The sequence below is a fragment of the Eretmochelys imbricata genome, chromosome 3, assembly GCF_965152235.1.
Source record: "Eretmochelys imbricata isolate rEreImb1 chromosome 3, rEreImb1.hap1, whole genome shotgun sequence".
NCBI lineage: Eukaryota > Metazoa > Chordata > Testudines > Cheloniidae > Eretmochelys > Eretmochelys imbricata.
In genome coordinates, this window is record NC_135574.1 from 62,892,834 (window position 1) to 62,916,031 (window position 23,198).

At 41.8% G+C, this 23,198-nt stretch overlaps 1 protein-coding gene across 3 annotated transcripts in view; it reads left to right on the top strand.

The window, feature by feature from the left end:
• BCKDHB (branched chain keto acid dehydrogenase E1 subunit beta) overlaps window positions 1–23,198 on the top strand; it is a 297,162-nt gene that overhangs the window by 89,915 nt on the left and 184,049 nt on the right. For all 3 annotated transcript variants that reach the window (XM_077812742.1, XM_077812744.1, XM_077812743.1), the window contains 2 exons: window positions 4,152–4,249; window positions 18,121–18,231. In XM_077812742.1, coding sequence (XP_077668868.1) covers window positions 4,152–4,249; window positions 18,121–18,231 — 209 coding nt within the window. The remainder of the gene's footprint in view (window positions 1–4,151; window positions 4,250–18,120; window positions 18,232–23,198) is intronic.

The window sequence follows — 23,198 nt, forward strand, 5'->3', positions numbered from 1 at the left end:
GCTTGGCTATTATTTTGAAAAGTCATCAAGATGGACTAGATTATGCATGCAGGAGGCCTGTAAGTTAGCATTGGTCGCCCCCCCAGAAGGGATTTTGGAGTTCCATTTACACCTTTACCAAACATCATTCCCTGGATTTAGCATCCACATTGGATGCTAGGTTTGGCAAGGTAGTTCTTCCACCCCTTTTTAATTAGCAGTTCATGTCCCTTCTTCCTGAATACAGTTACTACTTACTAAACTATCCCATGCATGGGAATGCAGAAGCCACTTCAAGAAGAAATGAAGGTTACTCACTTGTAATTGGAGTTCTTTGAGATGGACTCTGCATGCTCACACTCCTTGCCTGGTTTCCCCTCTTCTTCAGAGTCTTTGGTGTAAAGTGCAGTTGATCTGGGGTAAGTGACTGGTCCTTTGGGATTGGGAGTAACCTGAATATTGTTGTGATTTTTTTGTGTAAGGGTCCATCTCTCACCAAGGGAAGCTTGCCTAGGGGCAAGATAGACCAGAATACCCAAGGAGACTGTCTCTGACTCCATGGTTAGGTTGTTATAGTGCCTGAGTTTACACTTATACTTGGTTGATTAAATCTAAGTACAGAATTCATAGCCAGTTGTGGGTTTGTGCCCTGCTTCTTAACAGTCTGCCCTGAGGTTGGTACTCATGCTCCTGGGCACTTCAGACCACTTGTGACACTGTCATCTGCAAAAATTTATAAGCATACTTTTCACTCCATTTTCTAAGTCATTAATGAAAATGTTGAATAGCACCAGACACAGGACACACCCTTGCAGGATTTGACTAGATACATCCTCCTAATTTGACAGCATACCTTTGATGATTACTATGAGTATGGTTTTTCAACCTGTTGTGCACCCACTTTATAGTAATTCCATCTAGACCAGAGGTGCTCAAACTTTCCCAGTCGTGCCCCCCTACCCCCAGTAACAGAATCTGTCACGTTCCCTCCTCCCCCCCATTACTGCACAGCTAAGGCTTCTTCAGCAGTGGAGTTTGGATTGGAGGCAGGGATGGGGGAGGAGTTAGGCCTAGAGGCGGAGCAAGACTGGGGGTGGAGCACAGCTGGAAGCATGGCCCTTCCTCCCTGCCCCACCGCATGCCCTTCCAAATGTTCCTCTGCACTTCCGGAGTGGGGTGTGCCCCACACTTTGAGAATCACTGGTCCCTAGTTTGCTTATGAGAATGTCAATGGGACTGTGTCAAAAGCCTTGGTAAAATCAGATATTTCACATCTACTGCTTCCTCTGTATCCAATAGGCCAGTAACCCTGTCCAAGAAGGAAATTAGGTTGTACTATCATGATTTATTCTTGTATGGCTATAAAAGATTTGACAAATATAGTAATCAGAGGCATAGGCGCTGACACCGTGGGTGCTCTGGGGTTGGAGCACCCATGGAAAAAAAATAGTGCTTATCGGTGGTGCCACTGAGCAGCTGTTTGGTGGCTTGGGGAGTAGCTTGGGAGAGGGTGGAGAGCAATGAGTGGGCAGGGGCCTCAGGGAGGGGGTGGGGCAGGGATAGGAAGAGGTGAGGGTGGGGCCTTGGGGGAAAGGGTGGAGTGGGGCGAGGCCCCGGGTAGAACGGGGTGGAGCACACCCAGGAATAACTAAAAGTTGGTTCCTCTGATCAGAGGTGGGTTCTTATCTTGTCTTATCTTGTTGATTCTGTGGTGCATGAAAGTGCTTGGTTCAGATATGAAGATAGAATTTATGCCACTTCACAGCTTGAAGAGACAAGCTAAACAGCACTATTTGTCATAGTGACTCATATGTGTTCCCTTACTAAAGGTGCCTCTAAAGGTAAAGAGCACAATGCCCCAACCCTGTGTAGACATGAGCATGTGCCTAACTTAGTGTCCTGTGAACCACTTAGATAAAGTTAAGCATGTGTGTAACTCTTCACAGGATCAGGCCTAATAGCGTGTGTGTGCGTGTGTGTGTAAGTATGACTATGAGATTTTTAAACCTGATAGTCATTTATATTTTACATGTACATTTTCCAAGCCCTGTGCAAACTAGAAATGGAACAAAACTTGAACCTGTTCTAATTTCAGGGAACTGGGTCAGAAGCTGAATTTGAATAATCAGATTGGTCAGCTACATTTCCTGCTGCTTGGGAAATCCAAGAGCAGAAGTGGGAATAAACACCCTAAAACTGAGTGACGGGATGGAGAGATTCCTCCACTTCTCATGAATCTAACAGTTGTGTCCTTTTCATTGTGTTCTGTAGTTTAATCTCACATTGTCAATCAACTTTTCATTTAATATATATTTTTAGAAGGAGGTTTTACCTCTAGAGCAGATCAAATAGCAGAAAAACCGTTGTTTGAAATAGTGTCAATTAATTTTGCATTTATTTATTTATTTATTTATTTTTAAAATAATGTATTTGCTGAGGGCTCAGTCTTTTCTTTGCCCTGAACCTGCCACAAGGTTAGAGTGGTGGTGCCAGAGTGCGGTGGTGTATTCCTCCTGAAGCAGAACAGACTTTGAGTCACACTCTACCTTCCAGGTTCCCCACTGCTCTGAGGAGAGGAAGTCTGCCCATACAGAGCTGCTTGCACGATCAGAGCTGCATTTTGTGTTTGGGGAGCGGGGATAGGTAGAGAGAACTTTTCAGGTAGCAGATAAGCTCAGATAAGATCTTTAGGAAATAAGTTGGTTGTTTTTATCTAAATCCTGGTTGGAAAGCTGGCTTCATAATGGGCACTTTTCTTGAGTCTCAGCAGAAAAACCAAGAATTTGAAAAGGCATAGAAACTGAAGCATCCTCTCATGTCTGAGTGAGCTTTTCAGAATATGATAGAGGCATTTTACTAGTGCAGTGTATGGAATCAATCATTTGAATAACTCTCCTTCAAGCCATTGTCATTACTTTATTTTTAAAAGCAACCTACTGAGAGTGCAATTTCACCTTCTTCATATACTGGACTAAGGAAATAGGCAGACAATCTTTAGTCTTGCACCAATGGTGGTATTAAGGTTTTCTGTTTTGTGATCCAAGCTTAGAAATGGGAGATGTAGTTTTTTGGCAAAGTGATCCAATCTTTACAGTGGAATATTCCAGCATTTACTTCTAGCTGTAGAAAGTCCTGAGATTGATCTTAAAATCCTGACATGATTCTATATAGAAATCTATTTAAGATGTTAGGTAGCATTTTCATTGCCCTCGAAGTCCCCTTTGGTTAGACTGATGATATTGAGGTATTCTGGCTTTAAAGGTAGAAGAATATGAAAATGAGTACAAAGCAAACTTTTAAAAACTCTCTGAAACACTTATTTTTTTCCTGTTTAATATGTGGTTATGGACAATGAAGGAGATATCTGTAACTTTAAGGAAGTAAGGGAACGATAGCTGAACCATTAATTGGGAAGAGGATTTCCCAGGTGCCTGCTAAAACTTACATAGCTGTTTTACTAAGATCAGATTCTAGCGATCGAAAGGAACGGGGTGAGTTGCCGAGAGAGAGAGAGAGAGGCAGAGAAGAGAATACGGGGGGCGGTGGCGGCGGCGGCGGCAGCGGCAATCTTTCTCTCCCAGCCCAGAGGTGGGGTTGTCTGAGTTAGCATACCCTTCCTAAACTTAAGGATAGGATAAAGTTAGGATAAAGATAGGATAAAGATAGGATAAAGTTTAGATGAGACCACATACGCTTTTGTTGTTTTAATCCTTTTCTCTGATCACTGTTTCTTTGGGTGAATAAGCAATATTTGTTTAGAAAAAGCTATTTCAAGTCATTCTAATTAGCTGATAAAACCTTTAATTACACCACAAAACCGTGTATACTTTGTTTACATACTACCTTTTGATTTAATGATGATCAGGGTATTGTTACTGAGTATCAGTGGTATGCATTTATTTTTTCAAGATTATTGGATATGAGGCATGGAGCACTGTGATGAACAAATAACGGTATCATTGTCAAACATAATTTTGTACTCTGACACAGTTTGGGATTTGTGATATTACTACTTCACATGAATTTGGGCTTATTGTTTCCAGTACAGTGTTAATAAATACATTAAAGATTATCTGTTTTGATTTTCAGAATAGTACATTTTCTTGGTCAAATACTGCATGGTAAGAGAATCTAATCTTTGTTGCTTCCTTTGTAAACTTTTATTTATTCAGTGGAACAAGTTCCTGTGGAACCATACTACATCCCACTGTCTCAAGCTGAGGTACTGCAGGAGGGAAGTGATGTTACACTGGTTGCCTGGGGGACTCAGGTCAGTAACTCTTGTTTAAGATATGCCATGGGGCCTGTTGCATGCTGTAGGAATGTAGTAATGGCATTTGACTATGAGCATGAAAATGAAACGAGCAGTTTAAAGTAGCACACTGAAATAAAATTGTAGATGTTTGAGTGCTAAAACAAAATATGCTCTATCCTGGCTGGTATACTTGGTTCATTGCTTAGTGACCCTCTTTGAGCATTCTTGGGCCACCTTTTAGATGTTATTAGCATAGCTCTTATAGTTTTTACAGATTATCTCAAACGTTCACTACGAAGAAATCTACAGCTGTAAGATTCTAGTGGTTAATTGCCAAGACTGCATGCAACATTCAAAGCCTCTGTTACTCTGTGAACTTCGTAAAAATTCAAGATGTGGAAAAATCTTCTAAAAGTTGGAAGGATATAAAATAATACCCTCCAAAACAAAAGTATAAAGCATGAATTTCAGGGTCTATAGTTTCTCAGTTTGATGTTGTCATTTGGGGCAATAGTTTTTAATGTCTTTTAATGTTTATCCCTGAGCTCTTTATAGAGGATATTTATGACTTGGAATATAAAATTTGCATTCTGATCAATATCTTCTTTTATGCTCTCACTTGAAGAAGACCTGTGTATGGGCAGCCACTATTTTCATGCTCTTTATGTCACTTAGTTGGAAAGCTTCTAGGAGAGAGTGGCATAGTTTCTATTACTAAAGAATAGTATTAGGTCAATTTGCTTTTCGCTGGGGATTCTATTGTAGTGGTCCAGGGGTCGGCAACCTTGGGAATGCAGCCCATCAGGGTAATCCGCTAGCGGGCCGCGAGACATTTTGTTTACGTTGACCGTGTACAGGCATGCCTCCCCGCAGCTCCCAGTGGCCACAGTGTGCTGTTCCTGGCCAATGGAGCTGTGGGAAGCGGCGGGCAGTAAACAAAATGTCTCACGGCCCACCAGTGGATTACCCTGATGGGCCACATGCGAAGGTTGCCGTCCCCTGTAGTGGTCCCTTGGGCTTAAGCTCAAAAGGATGCCACTCTGTGTCAGGCAACAAACAGTTGATTAACAGTCTGGCTCTGGCCTTCTGGCAGGCAGAGCGGTAAGCAGTCCCTAGCCAAAGCCTTAGGGCTTGAGCAGGGGCAATCACAGTGGCCCTGGCCTTCCGGGTTGGGAGAGCAGGAAGCAGGCTTTTGCCTAAGCCTCCTGGCTAAGGCAGCCCGCAGTCTCCAGTCTGGGGCCTGCCACAAGCAAAGCACAGGCCTACTGGCCAAGGGGTGAATAGGCCACCACCTCAGGAGTGGGGTTGGTAGCAGAAGGTAGGGGGACCCGGGCCCACCTGGCTCCACCTGGCCCCAGTCCTGGGGCCTAATAGTGGCGAATGGTTCCACCACTGGGTTAGTCGGGATCCCACTGAAACACGCTGACTTGTGCGCCAGCAACAAAACCGGACTAAAGTCTGGTTTCCCTGGGCTACTTCCTACCACAATCTGGGCAGGGCAGGGGACTCCGTAGTCCAAGGGTCCTCTGTCTCCTCCGGGTACATTGTGGACAGCAGTCCCAGCAACTCCTCTCCAGGATCCGTCTCCTCCGGGGCAGAGTGCTGCACAGCACAGGTTCAGTTCTGGAGTTCTCCATTGGGCTGGAGATGTCTGTCTCCTTCCCTAGCTCTAGCAAACTGAGCTGCAGGGCCTGCCTTGTCTACTTCCTGTCATACTCCTCTGCTTCTGGCTTGGGGGATGGGGCTAGCGCGGCTCTGCCCACCAGAGTGTAGTGGTCCCACAGACTCATGCTTAGAGGGAGGCCACTGCCTCATTACATCTATAATCTCCATAGCTCTGTAGAACAGTGTTTTTGTATTTTCAGGCCACTTGATCTTCTTGGCACCCACTATAATACCTATTGGCTCTTGTGTGACACTGTCTTAATGCTTTTGACCATGTTCACCTGTCTCTCCAGCAGAAGAGTGCTCTGTTTTTCCCTGGAGAGAGGGAAATATATTCCCTTCTGAGAATCTGTGTGAAAATTTCTCCCAGATAAAACTGTCAAAACTCAGGTCAACTCAGATTAAATCTGAAGCAGAATGTGTTAGTAATATTTCCAATACAGTGAAATCAGAAATAAAAGTAGTTTAAAGGTTATCTACAGCAATACTCTGAAAGCTGATGTTAGAGAGCTTATTCCTTCACTCTCCCACTTCCCTGGTCCTTCTCGCATGAACAAAGAGCAACAATACCCAAAGTCCGAAGGTGCAAACAATTCGATGTTTATTGGGGTGAACTTCCAGCAAGCTTAAATACAAGTTCCTTTTTCCTTATTTTCGAATCCCAACTTACTTCCTGTTTGCCCCTAATTTATATAGTAATATTCTTAGCTATACCTTAACCAATCATTCTACTGACATTTAACTAACCAATCCTAACATATTGTAACATGATTAGCTAACCAATTATATCCCACCACCTTAATTAGTTTACACCCAGCAAAATGAATTATACAGCAGACAGAAACAATCACAGAACCAGACAGAGATTATACAGACAAACAATAGCAAAGTGGGAACTATAATGTCAAAATAATACAGAAGTGAGGATTTCACATCCCAGCTATTGATAAGTGAGTTCTTGCCAGACAGGATGCTATCAAACTAAGTTTCCTTTTACATTTTCTAGGCACTTCCCTTTCTCTGGAGGTGATAGGAATACAATCCTGTCCTGATAGTGCCTGACAGCCCAATAGCACCTTATTTCAATGTGACTAGTTTGCAATGTGAGGATGTGACTGTTCGCTTCCTAGCTTATGACTGCCTCTGCTGCTTAGCCAAAGGCCTTAGCCTAAGAACAGGGCCTCAGGCTGTCACAGTAAGAGAAGGCCCTTACACCAGCAGACAGTGATTTTGATTCTTTCTTTTATACCTCTAGAACTAGCCAAGTGATAAGAATACCCCTAAATTCTTAAAGGACAGGCCTTTGCAGACAGGCCTGAATATCTATATCCTAACAGCTGACTCTGAGGATTAGAGAGAGAAATATTCCAGGTTTACCTAACATGTAATATTGTAGAGAACAGTCTGGCTGCCGACAGTGTATCAGGACTATACTACTTTCAGAGTTTCATCTCTTTAGAGAAACAAGTGTCTTGGGCCTTGCAAAATCTAGTCCAAATATAAACTGGAGGTTCTTTTGATCTGAATAATGATTAATAATACTTAGCACTTTGAACATGTAGAGCACTATAAAAGTGCTTTGCAAGCATTCACTAATCTTTACAACATCCGATGTGAAACAGGAGATTTTGCTTTTAGCTGCTCTGAAAAAAGAGAGGAAAAAAAAGCTTGCCGCACCTAGGACAGAGATATGCAGAGGAAAACAGAGGGGTTGAAAAATATCGTGAAAATCGCCTCTCCAAATTTACATCATAATGGGGGTGACGGTATCATAATGCTTTAACTTAAATAAAACAGTAGTTACTTTTAGAATTAAGCTTTTAGATAAGTAATAATTAATGATAGTTAAAAATCCAAAATGGTGCCAATGATGATTCTCTGTTAGAAAACATCAAAATGGAGGACACAGACTAAGTTGACCAATAGCAGATAAGAGATAGGGGTGAAATAGAGTTCAACAGGCATGACTCACCTTCCTCTCAAAAAATGCCTGAAGGGTGGAATTAGGATGAAGATTTATGCTAATACCTAGAAGGAGATTTAGACGATATGAGGGTTTAGGCTAATAAATTCAAGCTGATTGGCTGAGCTGGTATAATTAGACAGGGAGGTTCTATGCTAATTTCTAGTTTTGGAAAAGCAACAAATCATAGGAGACTAGGGACTGAATATAAGTCTGACAACCAGCAGACTGATGTGTGAGTGAGTGTGTGGAATCAAGCAGAGAAGATCAATCAGCAAGGAGAAGAGAAGCAGCTACCTGAAGAAGCAGCAGCAACTGAAGCGTCTGTGGCAGCTAGAGACTTCTAGAAGGCAGCACCCACAGAAGCAGTCTGAAGGGGTAACTGGAGAGAGCAGTAGCAGCAACATAGGGCATCTGACTAGCTTCTAGATGGGAACAGCGAGGCCCAGAAACAACTAGTATTCTCTCTGGTATTTGTACAGCACATCTTTCCTGCACTGTATACCTGAACAACATTAAACCTGAAAATAGTATCTGATATTCACTCACACCTGCTGCTCTTTTAGACTGGCCCATACAATAGAATACTACCTCTTTTGTTGTTTCCTATCCACGTACAGGATGATGTTATGGAGTTCTCTTCCTAGATAGTAGAGCCTTCATCTTCATCAGGTGCTTGTCTATGTATATTCCACTCTTGATGCTCATGTGCCTTGCGCACTTAAGTTTGGATTCTTTTGACCAGAAGTATCCATTGGAGGTTGCACCTTCTCCCTGAGTGTCTCCCTGCCTTTAGCCAAGGGGACAAAAGGTGGCCAGTTGCTCCTCAGTTCCTTCTCACTGCCTGGGGTTTTCCGTCAGAACTTGGCAGCATCTGAATTCTTACTGTGTGGTCATCTCATTATTTGTAAGAAGCTCTAGGTAATTAGTTTAGCAATCAGTGATACGATTTTTTTCCGTTCATTTCTTCGGTTTGGAAATCTTTTTCCCTGAGAGACTGCCCAGGTTCTGCGTGCTGTGACAGAGCAGAAGTCTCTAGGGTTTAAAAATTACCCTTTTTGGATGCAATAATGCTTCTCAAAAATGAATACACTACTTGCCTACTGGGTTTGGGAGAAAGCACATTGTTGACAGGTGTTCACTTTGCAGATCATTCTCAGAGAATGCAAAAAGTGAGGGAGCACACCTGAAAACATCTTACTGGAAAGATCAGTGTGTATCTCCTCAAATACTGAAGTGACTAAGGCTGAAAACCCAGAACGGTTATCAAAAATGCTCCTGCCACCTCTACGCTCCTCTCCTCTGGTGTGGACATCTGTCAGGGTTCCTTCCCCACTCTGAACTCTGGGGTACAGATGTGGGGACCCGCATGAAAGACCCCCTAAGCTTATTCTTACCAGCTTAGGTTAAAACTTCCCCAAGGCACAGATTCCTTTCTTGCCTTGGGATCGTTGCCACCACTAAGTGATTTAACAAATAATCAGGGAAAGGACCACTTCGAGTCCTATTCCCCCAAAATATTTCCCCAAGCCTACACCCCCTTTCCTGGGGAAAGCTTGAGAATACTGTTCTAACCAATTGGTTATAAAGTGATCATAGACCCAAGTCCCTGGGTCTTAGGACAATAGAGAAATCAGTTAGGTTCTTAAAAAGAAGGATTTATTTAAAGAGAAAAAGGTAAAAGAATCACCTCTGTAAACTTAGGCTGGTAGTTAACCTTACAGAGTAGCAGAAAATTTAAAGAGCACAGAGGAACCCCCTCTAGTTTTAGTTTCAAAGTTACAAAAAAACAGGGATAAACCTCCTCCTAGCAAAGGGAAAATTCACAAGTTGAGAAAACAAAGGTAAACTAATACGCCTTGCCTGGCTGTTATTTACAAGTTTGAAATATGAGAGACTTGTTCAGAAAGATTTGGAGAACATGGATTGATGTCCAATCCCATTTAGTCCCAAGAGCGAATGGCCCCACAAACGAAGAACCCAAAACAAAACCTCTTCTTCTCTCAGCCCCCACCCCCCCCAGATTTGAAAGTATCTTTTGTCCCCATTGGTTCCTTTGGTCAGGTGCCAACCAGGTTACTTGAGCTTCTTAACCCCTTACAGGTAAGGAGGAATTTAGGCTACCCTTATGGTTATGACAGCATCACTAAATAATATTCCTCCTCAGCTGGTAATGGCTCTCACAGCTAGGGGGGTAGAAGGTAGTGTACTCACCACCCATAGCACCCCACTGTGACAGGATGCTAGGCTGCAAGGGGTCCTTGTATTCAGCACCTCCTGCTGGCTGTCAGCCTCTCTTGTGGTCTTCCATGGCTTGGCCCTCTGGTCAAGTTACATAATGTTCTGTCCCCTTCGGGGTAATGATGTCCCAACTCAAAGGAACAAAAAACTCTGTCCTTCCCAGAATCAATCCTCCGAACTTCTTTTCCCCACTTCTGGGATCTGCAGAGTTCATCCTCACTCTGTCACACAGGGCTGCCTCCCAGGGCTGGTTCCTCCTGAACCACTGACCCTCAGGACTTCTTTTCTGGAGCCTCTCTTCTGAGACCTGCTTTAGGAGTAGTCTTCTCCCAGGCTGCCCTCTCCTTCATGGATAGTCTCAGGGTACAACCCCTTCCTGCAAGCCCCTTTATTATTCCTTTCCCTTTTAGTCTGAGCCTTCTTCCATAGCCAAATATTTCTGAGCCTTCCCCTCTTTTTTTCCAAGGCTTAACTCCCAGTCCTCACCCAGTCCTGCCCTTCTCTCAGGGCCCGGTGCTAAGGGGTGTTCCCTTCACCTGCAGCATAGCTTTTCTTCCCAGCTTTCTCCGACCCTGGCTAGGATCCCAGGGCTTTCTCTTCCCTTGGGTTTCCTCCTCACTCCTCTCTGTTCCCAGACAGTGATTGCAGATGCTCCCCCTGCGGTCCCTTTCTGCTACAAATGTGCTCTCTTTCTACTAAACAGCCTGCTTCTGCTCAGCTGCGCTCTATGATCACTTAATCCTTGTTCCTCCTCCAGATGTAGCCTGCTATGTTAATTGGCCTCTCAGGCCCACATTAGCCCATTCAGGGCCTGTGTGGGGTACACACCCCAGCATAGGGAGAAAGAGTGTTCTCACTCTAAAAGGAAATCTAGGTCTAGATCTTTCATGGGTCTTCAGCTCAGAAAAGCATACTAGCAAGTCTCTCACTTTGTAGCTTCTGTAGACCAAGGTTACTAAACACACCAGGGGCTTCTTGTGTTCTTCCACCCCACCCCACCCCACCCCATAAGTTCCCTGTCTTCCACCTTCCCGTTCCCTGTATATCAAGGATTTCCTACAAAACACTCCCCCCCATCTCTTCACACCAGTGGCTCTGTATGCCTCCCATTCCTACCTTGTCTGCTGGCCTTCATTCCCTTTTCCCAAATTTCCCTCCTACCTTGTGTTCTGTGTGCACCCAGCCCCCCTCCCTATAGCAGCATCCTCTATTCTCACCCTGCCAGAGGCTCTGTGTGCACCTCTTATCCCCCTTCCCTCTCATGCTAGGGACTCTGCATCCCCCTCACCCTTACCAGTGCCCCCCCATTCTCCCTGCGTGCAGGACTATGTGCATGTCCCCATTTCCTCTTATTTTTTTGTCTGGGAGATAAGTTCATTCAGGATGTAAACATGTTAAACTCTGGGAGGATGAGCAGGGATATCTTTATGCTGGAAGGTGTTAATGGGTGCAGTCAACCAGTTATTTGATCTGTAGGCAGTTGCAGCTGTGCTTGATGCTGTTGCTCTACTAAACCAGATGACGGGCTCCACATGTCGCCCATTCCCTTCCATTTTTTGTTTTTCCCAAAAAATAATAGGGTTCTGGCCATTGATACCTAGAAAATTCCTGAAATTTTGGAACTAATTGAATGTGGCATGAAAAAGTTATGGTGTTACAGGCAGACAGACACAGAAATGCTGTCAAATTGAATGTAAGACTTTTGCAAAGTCAGCCAAAATCTCCACATTTAGCCTTGGGGAAGGGTGCTGCAAGGCCCAGATTGGGTCCTTCTGCAAATCACTCAGGCTTCAGTCACCAAGTCTGAGTGTAAAAAAATTGCCATGTGGCACTGAAGTGCATTGTACCAACTACCCTGATACTAAAGCCTTTCAACCAGAATTTTCAGTACCAAGGACTTGTACAGCACCCAGAGACATATCTGTCTCGTTGGTACTGGTCTTGCCATTGCTTTTGGTCACTAAGGTACCCCCTTCAATACAGACTGCTTCACATACCTTGGTAACAAGTACACCTGTGGTACTGTCCAGAGGTTAGATTGAGGGTTTGCCTCACACCCCTGCCATATCAGCTGCACCACTCAAGGAGGAATACTCCTTTTTCTCAGCTTCTGAAAACAGTGGAGCCATTTCCCTCTCATTCCCTGGGATCTTTATCCATAGACCCATAGTCCTGTGGGAATTTAGGGTCATTACCTTTACTCTAGTTCTATACTTCACAGGATCCCTACCTAGGTATACTCCACCATGGCCCCCTTCTCCTTATGCTTATCAGTACCCTTGGCCCTGCTGGGCTCCATGGGGCTGTCAATCTGCAAGGAGGTCAGGCATGCTAGAGATCATGGTAGAAGGTGTGCAGGAGATGTCTCACAAGCTCATGGACATCTTGCATACCACCATGTAAGGTAATTTTAGCAGTGCCCATTAATAAAGATCTCCTGGACCTTGCAAAATTTCTCTGGCAGACAGCAGCATCTATTGCTCCAAGTCCAACTTGCAAACATGTAGATATTGACACTAAGTACCATCTACAGGGTTTCAGCAAATTTATTTACAGTCTGGCTCCAGTATCCCTCATGATGTTATTGGTCCACAAAAGAACAAAGCATCAAGGTCCTCCCAGATCAGCCCTATGTGACAAGGAGCCCTAAAAATTGCTCATATGCAAGCCTGCAGATGAGAATCGTAGTATTCCAGGTGGTGTTGGAGAAATATGACCATTTGGACTATGACTACATCTCCAAATTTGCTGATAAAATCCTGCAGAACCACAGGGAAGAATAAGTCTTTAATTTTAGAAGGCAGCTAATAGTACGTCCCACAGTTCTTGATGCATCAGATATTGTGGCCAGGTCTCTATGGCAACCTGATTACCATGAGAAGATTGTCCTGGCTCGAAGCTTCTGGCATTCCTAAGGAAGTAGAGGTTGCTATAGAAGACTTTCCTTTTGAGGGATGTAATTTATTCATTTTCAAGACTGATGCACTCTTACATCCTTTAAAGGACACCTGTGTCACCTTGAGATGTTTGGAGTTGTATACTCCTGCTTTAAACAGGAAACCAACTAGGCCCCAGTCTTTTAATAGGCAGTCTTACTACGCTGAACACAGACATTCTGAGCCTTCAAGAAAGCGTCAAAGGCAAAAGGATCAGCATCCTCTGCACATCCAGCTTTGTCTTTGAGGCAGCAAATTTGACTTGTCAATTGGGAACTGTGTGCAACTTCTAGTGGATTGTTTTGTAATCCCCCAACCAACTTTTTGGCAATCACCATTTTCATTTTTGTGGGGTTTGGAGTACTATAATGACAGATTGTTGGGTTATGGAGATAATAGAACTAGAATACTCCATTCAATTCCACACACTTCCTATTCTGCATATCATTCCTCATTCCTTTTCCCAGCCCCCTCTCACAAGAGCATGCTACACAGGCTGGAAGTTGAGTCACTTCTGGCTCTCAGTACAGTAGAAATTCCAACAGAATTCAGAGGGAGGAGGTTTTACTCCCACTATTTTCTGATACCAAAGAAAAAGGTGCTGGTAATGCATTGATATTCACATTATCAGGTGAAATGATGCATTTACGGGTATTCAGTCCCTAAATGAGGAGAAAGGATTATAGCCTTTCTCCAAAGGTAAAATTAGCATGCTACCCTTTTTTATAATCAATTTTAATAATGCCCTTTATTATCATTAAATCTACCTTTCACCATATCTACATTTCTGCTCTCATAAAATATTTTTTGCTTTCCATTGGCTACTTAACATTAAGAATCCTCTTAATTAATATCTGCGTAAATACCATACCAGTAACTACCAATAAAGGTAGTGTTTTCCAAAATGTTAACATTTTATCTAAAACACTTGTAAAACCAGTTAGGACCATAATATGTTTACAACACTCCCTAGGGTTATGGCCTAACTTATTTCTAACTTGCTGCTGAGTTTTTCACTTCACTTTACTTATATTTTACTGGGCCTCACTTGACTATTGTCAAGCCTGTTTTTAGGAAAGAGAGTTTTGGGCCTTGTCATAAAAATAAAGGGAAGGGTAACCACCTTTCTGTATACTGTGCTATGAAATCCCTCCCGGCCAGAGGCAAAACCCTTTCACCTATGAAGGGTTAAGAAGCTAAGATAACCTTGCTGGCGCCTAACCAAAATGACCAATGAGGAGACAAGATACTTTCAAAGCTGGAGGGCGGGGGGGAAACAAAGGGTCTGTCTGTCTGTGTGATGCTTTTGCCGGGAACAGATCAGGAATGCAGTCTCAGAAACTCTGTTAAATTAGGAAGTAATCTAGCTAGAAATGCATTAGATTTCCTTTTGTTTAATGGCTGGTAAAATACGCTGTGCTGAATGGAATGTATATTCCTGTTTTTGTGTCTTTTTGTAACTTAAGGTTTTGCCTAGAGGGATTCTCTATGTTTTGAATCTGATTACCCTTTAAGGTATTTACCACCCTGATTTTACAGAGTTGATTCTTTTACTTTTTCTTTAATTAAAATTCTTCTTTTAAGAACCTGATTGCTTTTTCATTGTTCTTAAGATCCAAAGGTTTGGGTCTATGTTCACGTGTACAAATTGGTGAGGATTTTTATCAAGCCTTCTCCAGGAAAGGGGGTGTAGGGCTTGGGGGGATATTTTGGGGGAAGACGTCTCCAAGTGGGCTCTTTTCCTGTTCTTTGTTTAACACGCTTGGTGGTGGCAGCATAGGGTTCAAGGACAAGGCAAAGTTTGTACCTTGGGGAAGTTTTTAACCTAATCTGGTAAGAATAAGCTTAGGGGGTCTTTCATGCAGGTCCCCACATCTGTACCCTAGAGTTCAGAGTGGGGAAGGAACCTTGACAGGCCTGCTTACATTTGAACACATTTCTGTATAAACACAAGCCAGCATCATCTGTATAGGCTACACTGAGAAAGGGAAGAGTTAGTTATCTGTACCTTGATGACTGGCTCAGCTGAGGGATATCAGCAGACTCTCCAGCTCTGTGCATTACTAGGATTCCAAATCAGTGAGGAAAAATGGATTCTTGTCCCTGTTAAAAGAATAAAACTTCATAGGAGCAGTTTTGGACTCAACAACAAGGGTTACCTGCCTTAGGAAAGATTCAGCAACATATTAGATTTAGTCAATCAACTGAAGGCACATTCTCAAACATCAGTGAGAACTTGCCTCAGGTTTCTAGGCCACATGGCTTTCTGCATCTCTGTAATTCAGCATGCCAGATTTCACCTTCACTGCGTGCAATGGTTTTGAAGTCAGTATATCATCACATCAGACATAACCAAAGAAGAAACCTGCACTTTCATCTTTAAATTGGTGGAAGGATCCTGAGATATTTTGCAAGGGGGTGCCCTTCTCTCCACTGTTATCATCCAAGGTCTAGAAACAGATACCTCCCAATCTGGGATGGAGGACTCACCTGGACTACTTACAAATTGAAGGTCTCTTTTCTCATCAAGTGCATCTGGTCTTAATTGCACGTAAACATTCTGGAGTTGCAAGCAATTTTGTCATGTTTGCGTAGCATTCCTTCCAGTGCTCGAAGGATCATCTGTTTCGGTCTTGATGGATAACAGTAAATCACTGTTTTTCAGAAACTGACAAGAAGCGAGATTCACTCCTCTTTGTCAAGAACTGCATCATGAAACTGTTGTATAAAACATAAATCTAGCAGCTTTCCGCCGACCAGGTCTACAAAATGTGCTGGCTGATTGTAAAAGTGCCTGCTGAGGCAAATGATCACTAATGGCCAGTAAAGGATGCCACCATCCAAGAAATATTTGCTGATTGGGGTCAGTCCTGCATAGATCTGTTTGCAACAATGAACAAAAGAAAATGTTGCGAGTTCTGCTCCAGAGGATGTGAAGACCAAGGTTCTGTAGCATATGCACTTCTGATTCACTGGTCCTCAGTTTATTCTCCAGTTCCTCTAATCCCAAGAGTAATCAGAAAACTCAGATAGATCTTGGCTAAAATGATAATGCTGGTATCAGCCTGGCTGAGCTGGTTTTCATTCTCAGACCTAATTAATCTCTTCTTCACTCTCCATTTAACAGCCATATTAGCTAATCGCCCTCTGATTCAAAGGTACTCAGTTTTCGCTTATTCCACATTAGCTAAATTCCTGAAGAGCGTTATCAGGGTTTATCCCCTAATCAGACTACTTTTGGATCAAAGCATTGTACTAATTGGATTGATGGAACCAATTTTTCAGCCTGTAGCTATGGGCTGTTTTTCACCGGTTCGTCAGAACAAGGTTTTTGGTGGTAGTAATATTTGCTAGAAAGGTGGGCGATATTCAGGCCCTTATGGCAGGATTGCCTTATAGGACAGTTTCTGCCCAAATTTCTACTAAAAATAGTTTCTGATTTTCCATCTCAAATTAGTGATTCACCTCACTGTTTTCCTCTCCAAGTCATACTCTGGTAAAAGGGAAGCTAAGCTACACACTTTGCATGCACAGAGTGCTGCCATGCTACCTAGACCAAACTGGATCATTTAGGGCCTAGATTGTTTATAGTTTATGCAGAACGGATGAAAGATCAACAGATTTCAACTCAGACTTTCTAATTGGATTACAGGCTGCATTAGACTATGCTATGAATTAGCGAATGTAAACCTGCTGGAAGGAGTCACAGCCAAATCTGCCAGGTCTCAAGCAACCTCAGTAACTTCTTTGAGAAGTATATAGAAATATGTAGTCCATTTTCTTATGCATGTATTTGGAGCTCTACACATGGACTCATTTTTTCTGTATTCTACATTGATTCAATGGAGTTTTGGCCAGTTAGTCCATCTTGAAACTAATCTCTAGATCTTCCTCACTGGTCAAACATTTTTCTTTAATATCATCCTCCACTCCATCTACGTTAATTTGAATATGATTGCTGTTTCTACATTCAGTCTAGATTGTGTGTGGTCTCATGTTACATAGCATGCAGGTTTTTTTCATGATTGTTAGGATACGTAGAGCTGATAAGAGAATAACCAAACTTGCTGGGTCATTTTTAATGCCATCTTAGTCCTTAAAGATGTAGGAAAAATCAAATTTGATCTAGAAAGGTGACAGTCAACATCTGACTTTCATTTATCCTTTTAATGTGCTAGCTGACTATTTAGTAGAGGAAGTGCATTGCACAAATCAGAGTTTTTAGGAACCTTCTGGTCTGAATTTGTAGAAATTTAAATTTGAAAACAAGTTTTCTCTATTTTTCTACCCCACAAACAAACACTTTATGTGGGAAATAATTTATAGGACGCGAAAAATGAATTCCCAGTCAGCTACTATGATGGTTACTTCTAGAGTCAGAATATTTGCTAGCTACTATAATGCTTGTTTTGTGAAAGGCTGTACACACATTAAAGGGTTTGTAGACGAAAAGCTAGAAGTTGATTTATAATATTTGCATTCAATGTTATGTTTTACCATTATAGAGTTGACCCATTGTTTGTCTGGGTGATCGTACAAATCAATGAAACACTCTTTGTAAAAAGGATGTCAGGAAGTGCAGGCTGTTTCATATGTATATTAAGAAGCTCTTAAGAATATACTGCTAAATGGACTGCGTGACTAAATAATGAATGGTTTCAGAGTAACAGCCCTGTTAGTCTGTATTCGCAAAAAGAAAAGGAGTACTTGTGGCACCTTAGAGGCTAACCAATTTATCTGAGCATAAGCTTTCGTGAGCTACAGCTCACTTCATCGGATGCATACTGTGGAAAGTATAGAAGATCTTTTTATACACACAAAGCATGAAAAAATGGGTGTTTACCACTACAAAAGGTTTTCTCTCCCCCCACCCCTCTCTCCTGCTGGTAATAGCTTATCTAAAGTGATCACTCTCCTTACAATGTGTATAATAATCAAGTTGGGCCATTTCCAGCACAAATCCAGGTTTTCTCCTCTCCCCCCCCCCCCCACAGACCCACTCTCCTGTTGGCAATAGCTATTGTTAAGTATCCCTTTAATTTTTCAGATAGTTCAGCAATTGCATCATCTTGCTTTTTCAGGTGCATGTTATTCGAGAGGTGGCAACCATGGCTCAGGAAAAGCTAGGTGTGTCCTGCGAAGTAATTGATCTGAAGACCATTTTACCTTGGGATACAGAGGCTGTTTGCAAGGTAGAAATATAATGCTACTTAATACATAAAACATTATTTTGGTTGATGTACCCATGAGTATCTACAATAATTTAATACTGAGGGTAATGGGGGACAGCACTATATACATATACATATGTATATATAATTGAAGATTTATATTTGTTTGTAAATTATTATATGCACAGTAAATACAAAGGAAACATTTGCAGAACACTATGTGCCTCATTATCACTAGAGGGAGGATAACCGTTTAGACCACTAACCAATAGTGGTCTACCAGCATGTTCTTTTGAATGATGTTTATAATTTCTTTACAGCATTCCAGGGTTTTAACAATATAGGTTTAAGGCAGGTAAACAGAGTGCTTGAAAATCACTTTTCTCCGCATGTGTCTGGCTCTCTCTATCCTCTTCTGGCATCCATAGGCCCATGGAATTTAGTGGGAAATTATTTTTTTGTGTGTGATTTTTTTTCTTTGCCGCTCCATGGTGACCGTTTTATCTATTTATAGGTGGGTAAAGACATTTATGACCTGGCTGATTTGTTAAGCCTGTTTTCTCGAAAAAAGTGGTTTTGATTTTTTATTTTATTTTATTTTTTATTTTTTAAAAGAGAGCAGCACTTTAGCATTTTTTGTTTTTTCACATCATTAGAGGTGAACGTTTACTGGTCTGGCATTTGATTTGAAATTCAGATTCCCTGGAACCACAGGTTCAAATTCTGGCATGGTTGTATGCGCCTTTCATCTTCTAAGGTAGCTATTTTTGTAAATATAATAGCTTACGGTATAAGAGTCTTTCAGATGGGACTTTAAAAAAATAAGGTACTGAACAGCTTGACTGGAAGTTGAAATACCATGTGTGAAGTGCAGCAGTAGCTTAGCTTTGTTCTTCAAGTGTCCCTTGCTCTACAGTACTTGTGACTTTTCTTTGTTGTGCTGCTTCCTTTTCACCTTCATAGAGTTGCCAGCAGAAGGGTCATGGATAAACAAACATATTGGAGGTGTTTTTGAAAACAGATTCTGCTTGGATGGGGTGGAAGAGGCACTTAAAGAAGGTTCTCAATATCTGTAACCTCACTCCCGCACTCGTGGCACCTGGCCACTTGCCAGAAAGTAGCTGGCAAAGAGATTGGTACTTCTGTATATTCTGAGGGAAGCTAGAATTAAATATGAGGCACTGAACGCTGAAGTTAAAACTTCAGAGGGGATGAGAATTCAAAACATTCAGTTGAAGTTAGAAAATTTCAAATGTGTTTATGGTGTTTTGAGAAAGGCTAAAGCTTTAATATGATTGGAAATTAAATATAGTGAAACTTGAGTAAAACACTGTGCCCCTTCTGGCAAATATATTACATAGAGTGTATACTTGTGTGTAAATTTAGAAATAATAAAGAAATTTGAACTTCTCATCTCCACTCTAAAATCTTTTCCTACAAGGAAAAGTACAATTGCTTGTTACATTTTTAGATTTTTGGGACAATGAGAGTAATCTTCACGGATTTCCAGAGTGTAGGGGGCCCAAATATTCTTTGTGCCTAGGACCCAGTAAACCTTAATCCACCTCTGCCTCCACCAGCTTGAACACCAACTGAACACCACCTGGGAGATGAGACTTGTGCCCTCCCCACTGTGTTCTTTTCCTTCCTTCCTTATTTCTTTTCTTTCCTATTCTCCTTTTTCCTTCTGTCTAATCTGAGTTGGGCTTAGCCAGCTAAGACTGCATATTTTGAAACACTGCTGTAAGCCTGTGACCAGAAAGGTAGCTAAAAGCAATGCCATCAGCCTGAGGCTGGTACAAGTTTGCCAGGTCTCCGAGTGGCTGATGAGACCATGTGCTGTGCCTATGTTTTTCCAGCAGTGTGGTTGAAAGTAGGGTGACCAGATGTCCTGATTTTATAGGGACAGTCCCGATTTTTGGGTCTTTTTCTTATATAGGCTCCTATAACCGCCCCCCCCACCACCCCCCGTCCCGATTTTTCACATTGGCTGTCTGGTCACCCTAGTTGAAAGTGAGAGTCAACACCAGAGGCAGAAGCTGCATTTTCTATCTTTGCTCTTCTTTTCTAACCCCTTTTGTGTGTGTTTATCTTGCTTTGTCTTCTAGGACATGGGACTGGGGTTTAACAACAATAACAGTAGCAGTTCCAGCCCATGTGAACTAATATCTTCTCTATCCCCACAAAGGACAGTTACGGCATCTTTAATAACATCTAAGGTTCCCCTCCCCCCCGACCCTTTCTAGATAAAGGAAAGAACAGATGTTGAAATGACAGCCTAACTTCATGCTTTACATTTCAAATGCATTAATTGCTTTTCCTTCTTTTCTGTATCTTTAATAAAAGGTTTAAAAGGATGTTTAATGGTGTGTTTGCCATGGTACTAAGCAACCTGAGGTCTCTCTATGCCAAACTCCAAACCTTGTTAACACTCTTTGATGTGGGGCAGTTACAGAGTTATGTTAACACCTTTGACTCTTTGGGTCCATTTATTTCATCTAAATTAACACAACAGGCTGTTAAGTGCTAGGGTCATGCAAATATGCATATTGTTATTTATTATTTGTAAGTCAGTGTGAATGCTTGTGGTAGCAGGCTCTATACCCAGTAGTGCCTAGAATTGTTCCCATTTTCCTAAGGATCCAAATGTGACCATTCTTGTGGAAACTGTTTTCTTCTATTTTTTAAATTAAATTTGTGAATTCTGTTTTGAATACCTGCAAATATCCTGTATATTTTGTTCAGCTAAAAAGAACCAGGTGCCCTATTTTAATATGTAATATTAAAAGTTAAAAAATAATTTTAGTATTGTTTTATTTAATATGACTAAATATCTAAGGGAGAATTTACACTATGGAATTCGTTAAGAGTTCAGGCAATATTAATTCTGGTAAGCTGCAGTGAAATCATGAACATTTTATTTGCAGTTGTATTAGAAGACAAATGTCAGTAATCTCTCATTAGTATTTTAATATATATGTTTTATGGTTGTGAAAGGCTAGGGCTGTATATCCCTGTGCATTATTCAGGTTAAATAATGTGATGTTGTCTAGTATTTAAAAAAATATGTTTATAGAAAGAAAACCAACGTAAATTGCTACTTATTAGCTCTAAGCTGGTCAGAGCAAGAGCTGGGTGGGAGGTAGCCAAACATTTTAAAAGCTCTGCCAATATTGTGTGTTATAATTAAATTAACAGTGTCAGCCAGGACTTTGAAGAAAAATTGGAAACTAAATTAGTCTAAATATTGTCTTGATAAACGTTTGTAAAATGCTTTGGGTATGAGATGCACTAAATAGAGGCTATGTGTGTTGTACCAATAAAATAAAAACTAGCAGGATCTTATTAAAGGGAAAAAGGCAAAATACCACATTTATTGTGAATACAGAAAGAATCATAGTAAGCAGTTAGTTATAGTTATAACATTCCATTCAATCTCAAATTTATTCTCACATTCATTCATTCATACAAACATACACACACACAGAGGTTCTGCAAGGTTGTTATCATAGTTACCAGCCTTAGAGTTGCTCATGCCAAGCCACTGGCCAGGTGGCCTGGACATGAGGAGGGAGCAGGGCCTTGTCAGATGCTCATCTGATGCTCCTGGAAGTTGGTTTGCAGAATCAGACCCCCCAAAGTTCTCACTTTTTAGAGTCTATTTTTATAGGAATTTCTTCCTATGCCAGTCTATGGGAATTGCTTCATCATGGTGTTGCTGAATCAATCAGCAGATAGCACATTCCTGACGGCTCCAAGATGTTATCTTGTTCTTTGGTTCTCCCATTCTTGAGGCTGTTGGGTGGATTCCAGTCTGCCCTCCGGGGGGTCCTCTGGTTATTTCCACTTGACGCCTTCTTCAGCCGATGGACACTGGATTCTTAGGCTGGCACCTCCCTGATCATTCAGTTATTATCCACACCAAGCATCCATCCACATACATCCTCTATCTCTATTTTAATCACAATTGTTAATACAACAAAAGGATGCGGAGTCTCTGGGTGCTGTTTCTGTTGTTAGAGTATTGCTTTGAGTCTCTCTCTCTGTGAATTGCTTTGAGAATAGACTCTGTCTTAGAATGTACTAACGCAATTAGCAGCTTGCAAGTTTCACACATAGAGGGAGAGAAACAGTTCCAAAAACCAAGAGACCTCTTAGTTAGTAATACCCTGGAATTTAAACTCTGGGGAATCAAACTCATTTGTGATTTTAATACAGAACTTCTTTAATATGATCCAACATGTGCACAGCTTAAGTAAAAAGAAAGGGAGTACTTGTGGCACCTTAGAGACTAACCAATTTATTTGAGCATAAGCTTTCGTGAGCTACAGCTCACTTCATCGGATGCATACTGTGGAAAGTACAGAAGATCTTTTTATACACACAAAGCATGAAAAAATGGGTGTTTACCACTACAAAAGGTTTTCTCTCCCCCCATCGCACTCTCCTGCTGGTAATAGCTTATCTAAAGTGATCACTCTCCTTACAATGTGTATGATAATCAAGGTGGGCCATTTCCAGCACAAATCCAGGGTTTAACAAGAATGTTGGGGGGGGGGGCGGGGAGTAGGAAAAAACAAGGGGAAATAGGTTACCTTGCGTAATGACTTAGCCACTCCCAGTCTCTATTCAAGCCTAAGTTAATTGTATCCAATTTGCAAATGAATTCCAATTCAACAGCCTCTCACTGGAGTCTGGTTTTGAAGTTTTTCTGTTGTAATATCGCAACTTTCATGTCTGTAATTGCATGACCAGAGAGATTGAAGTGTTCTCCGACTGGTTTATGAATGTTATAATTCTTGACATCTGATTTGTGTCCATTTATTCTTTTACATAGAGACTGTCCAGTTTGACCAATGTACATGGCAGAGGGGCATTGCTGGCACATGCTGGCATATATCACATTGGTGGATGTGCAGGTGAACGAGCCTCTGATAGTGTGGCTGATGTGATTAGGCCCTGTGATGGTGTCCCCTGAATAGATATGT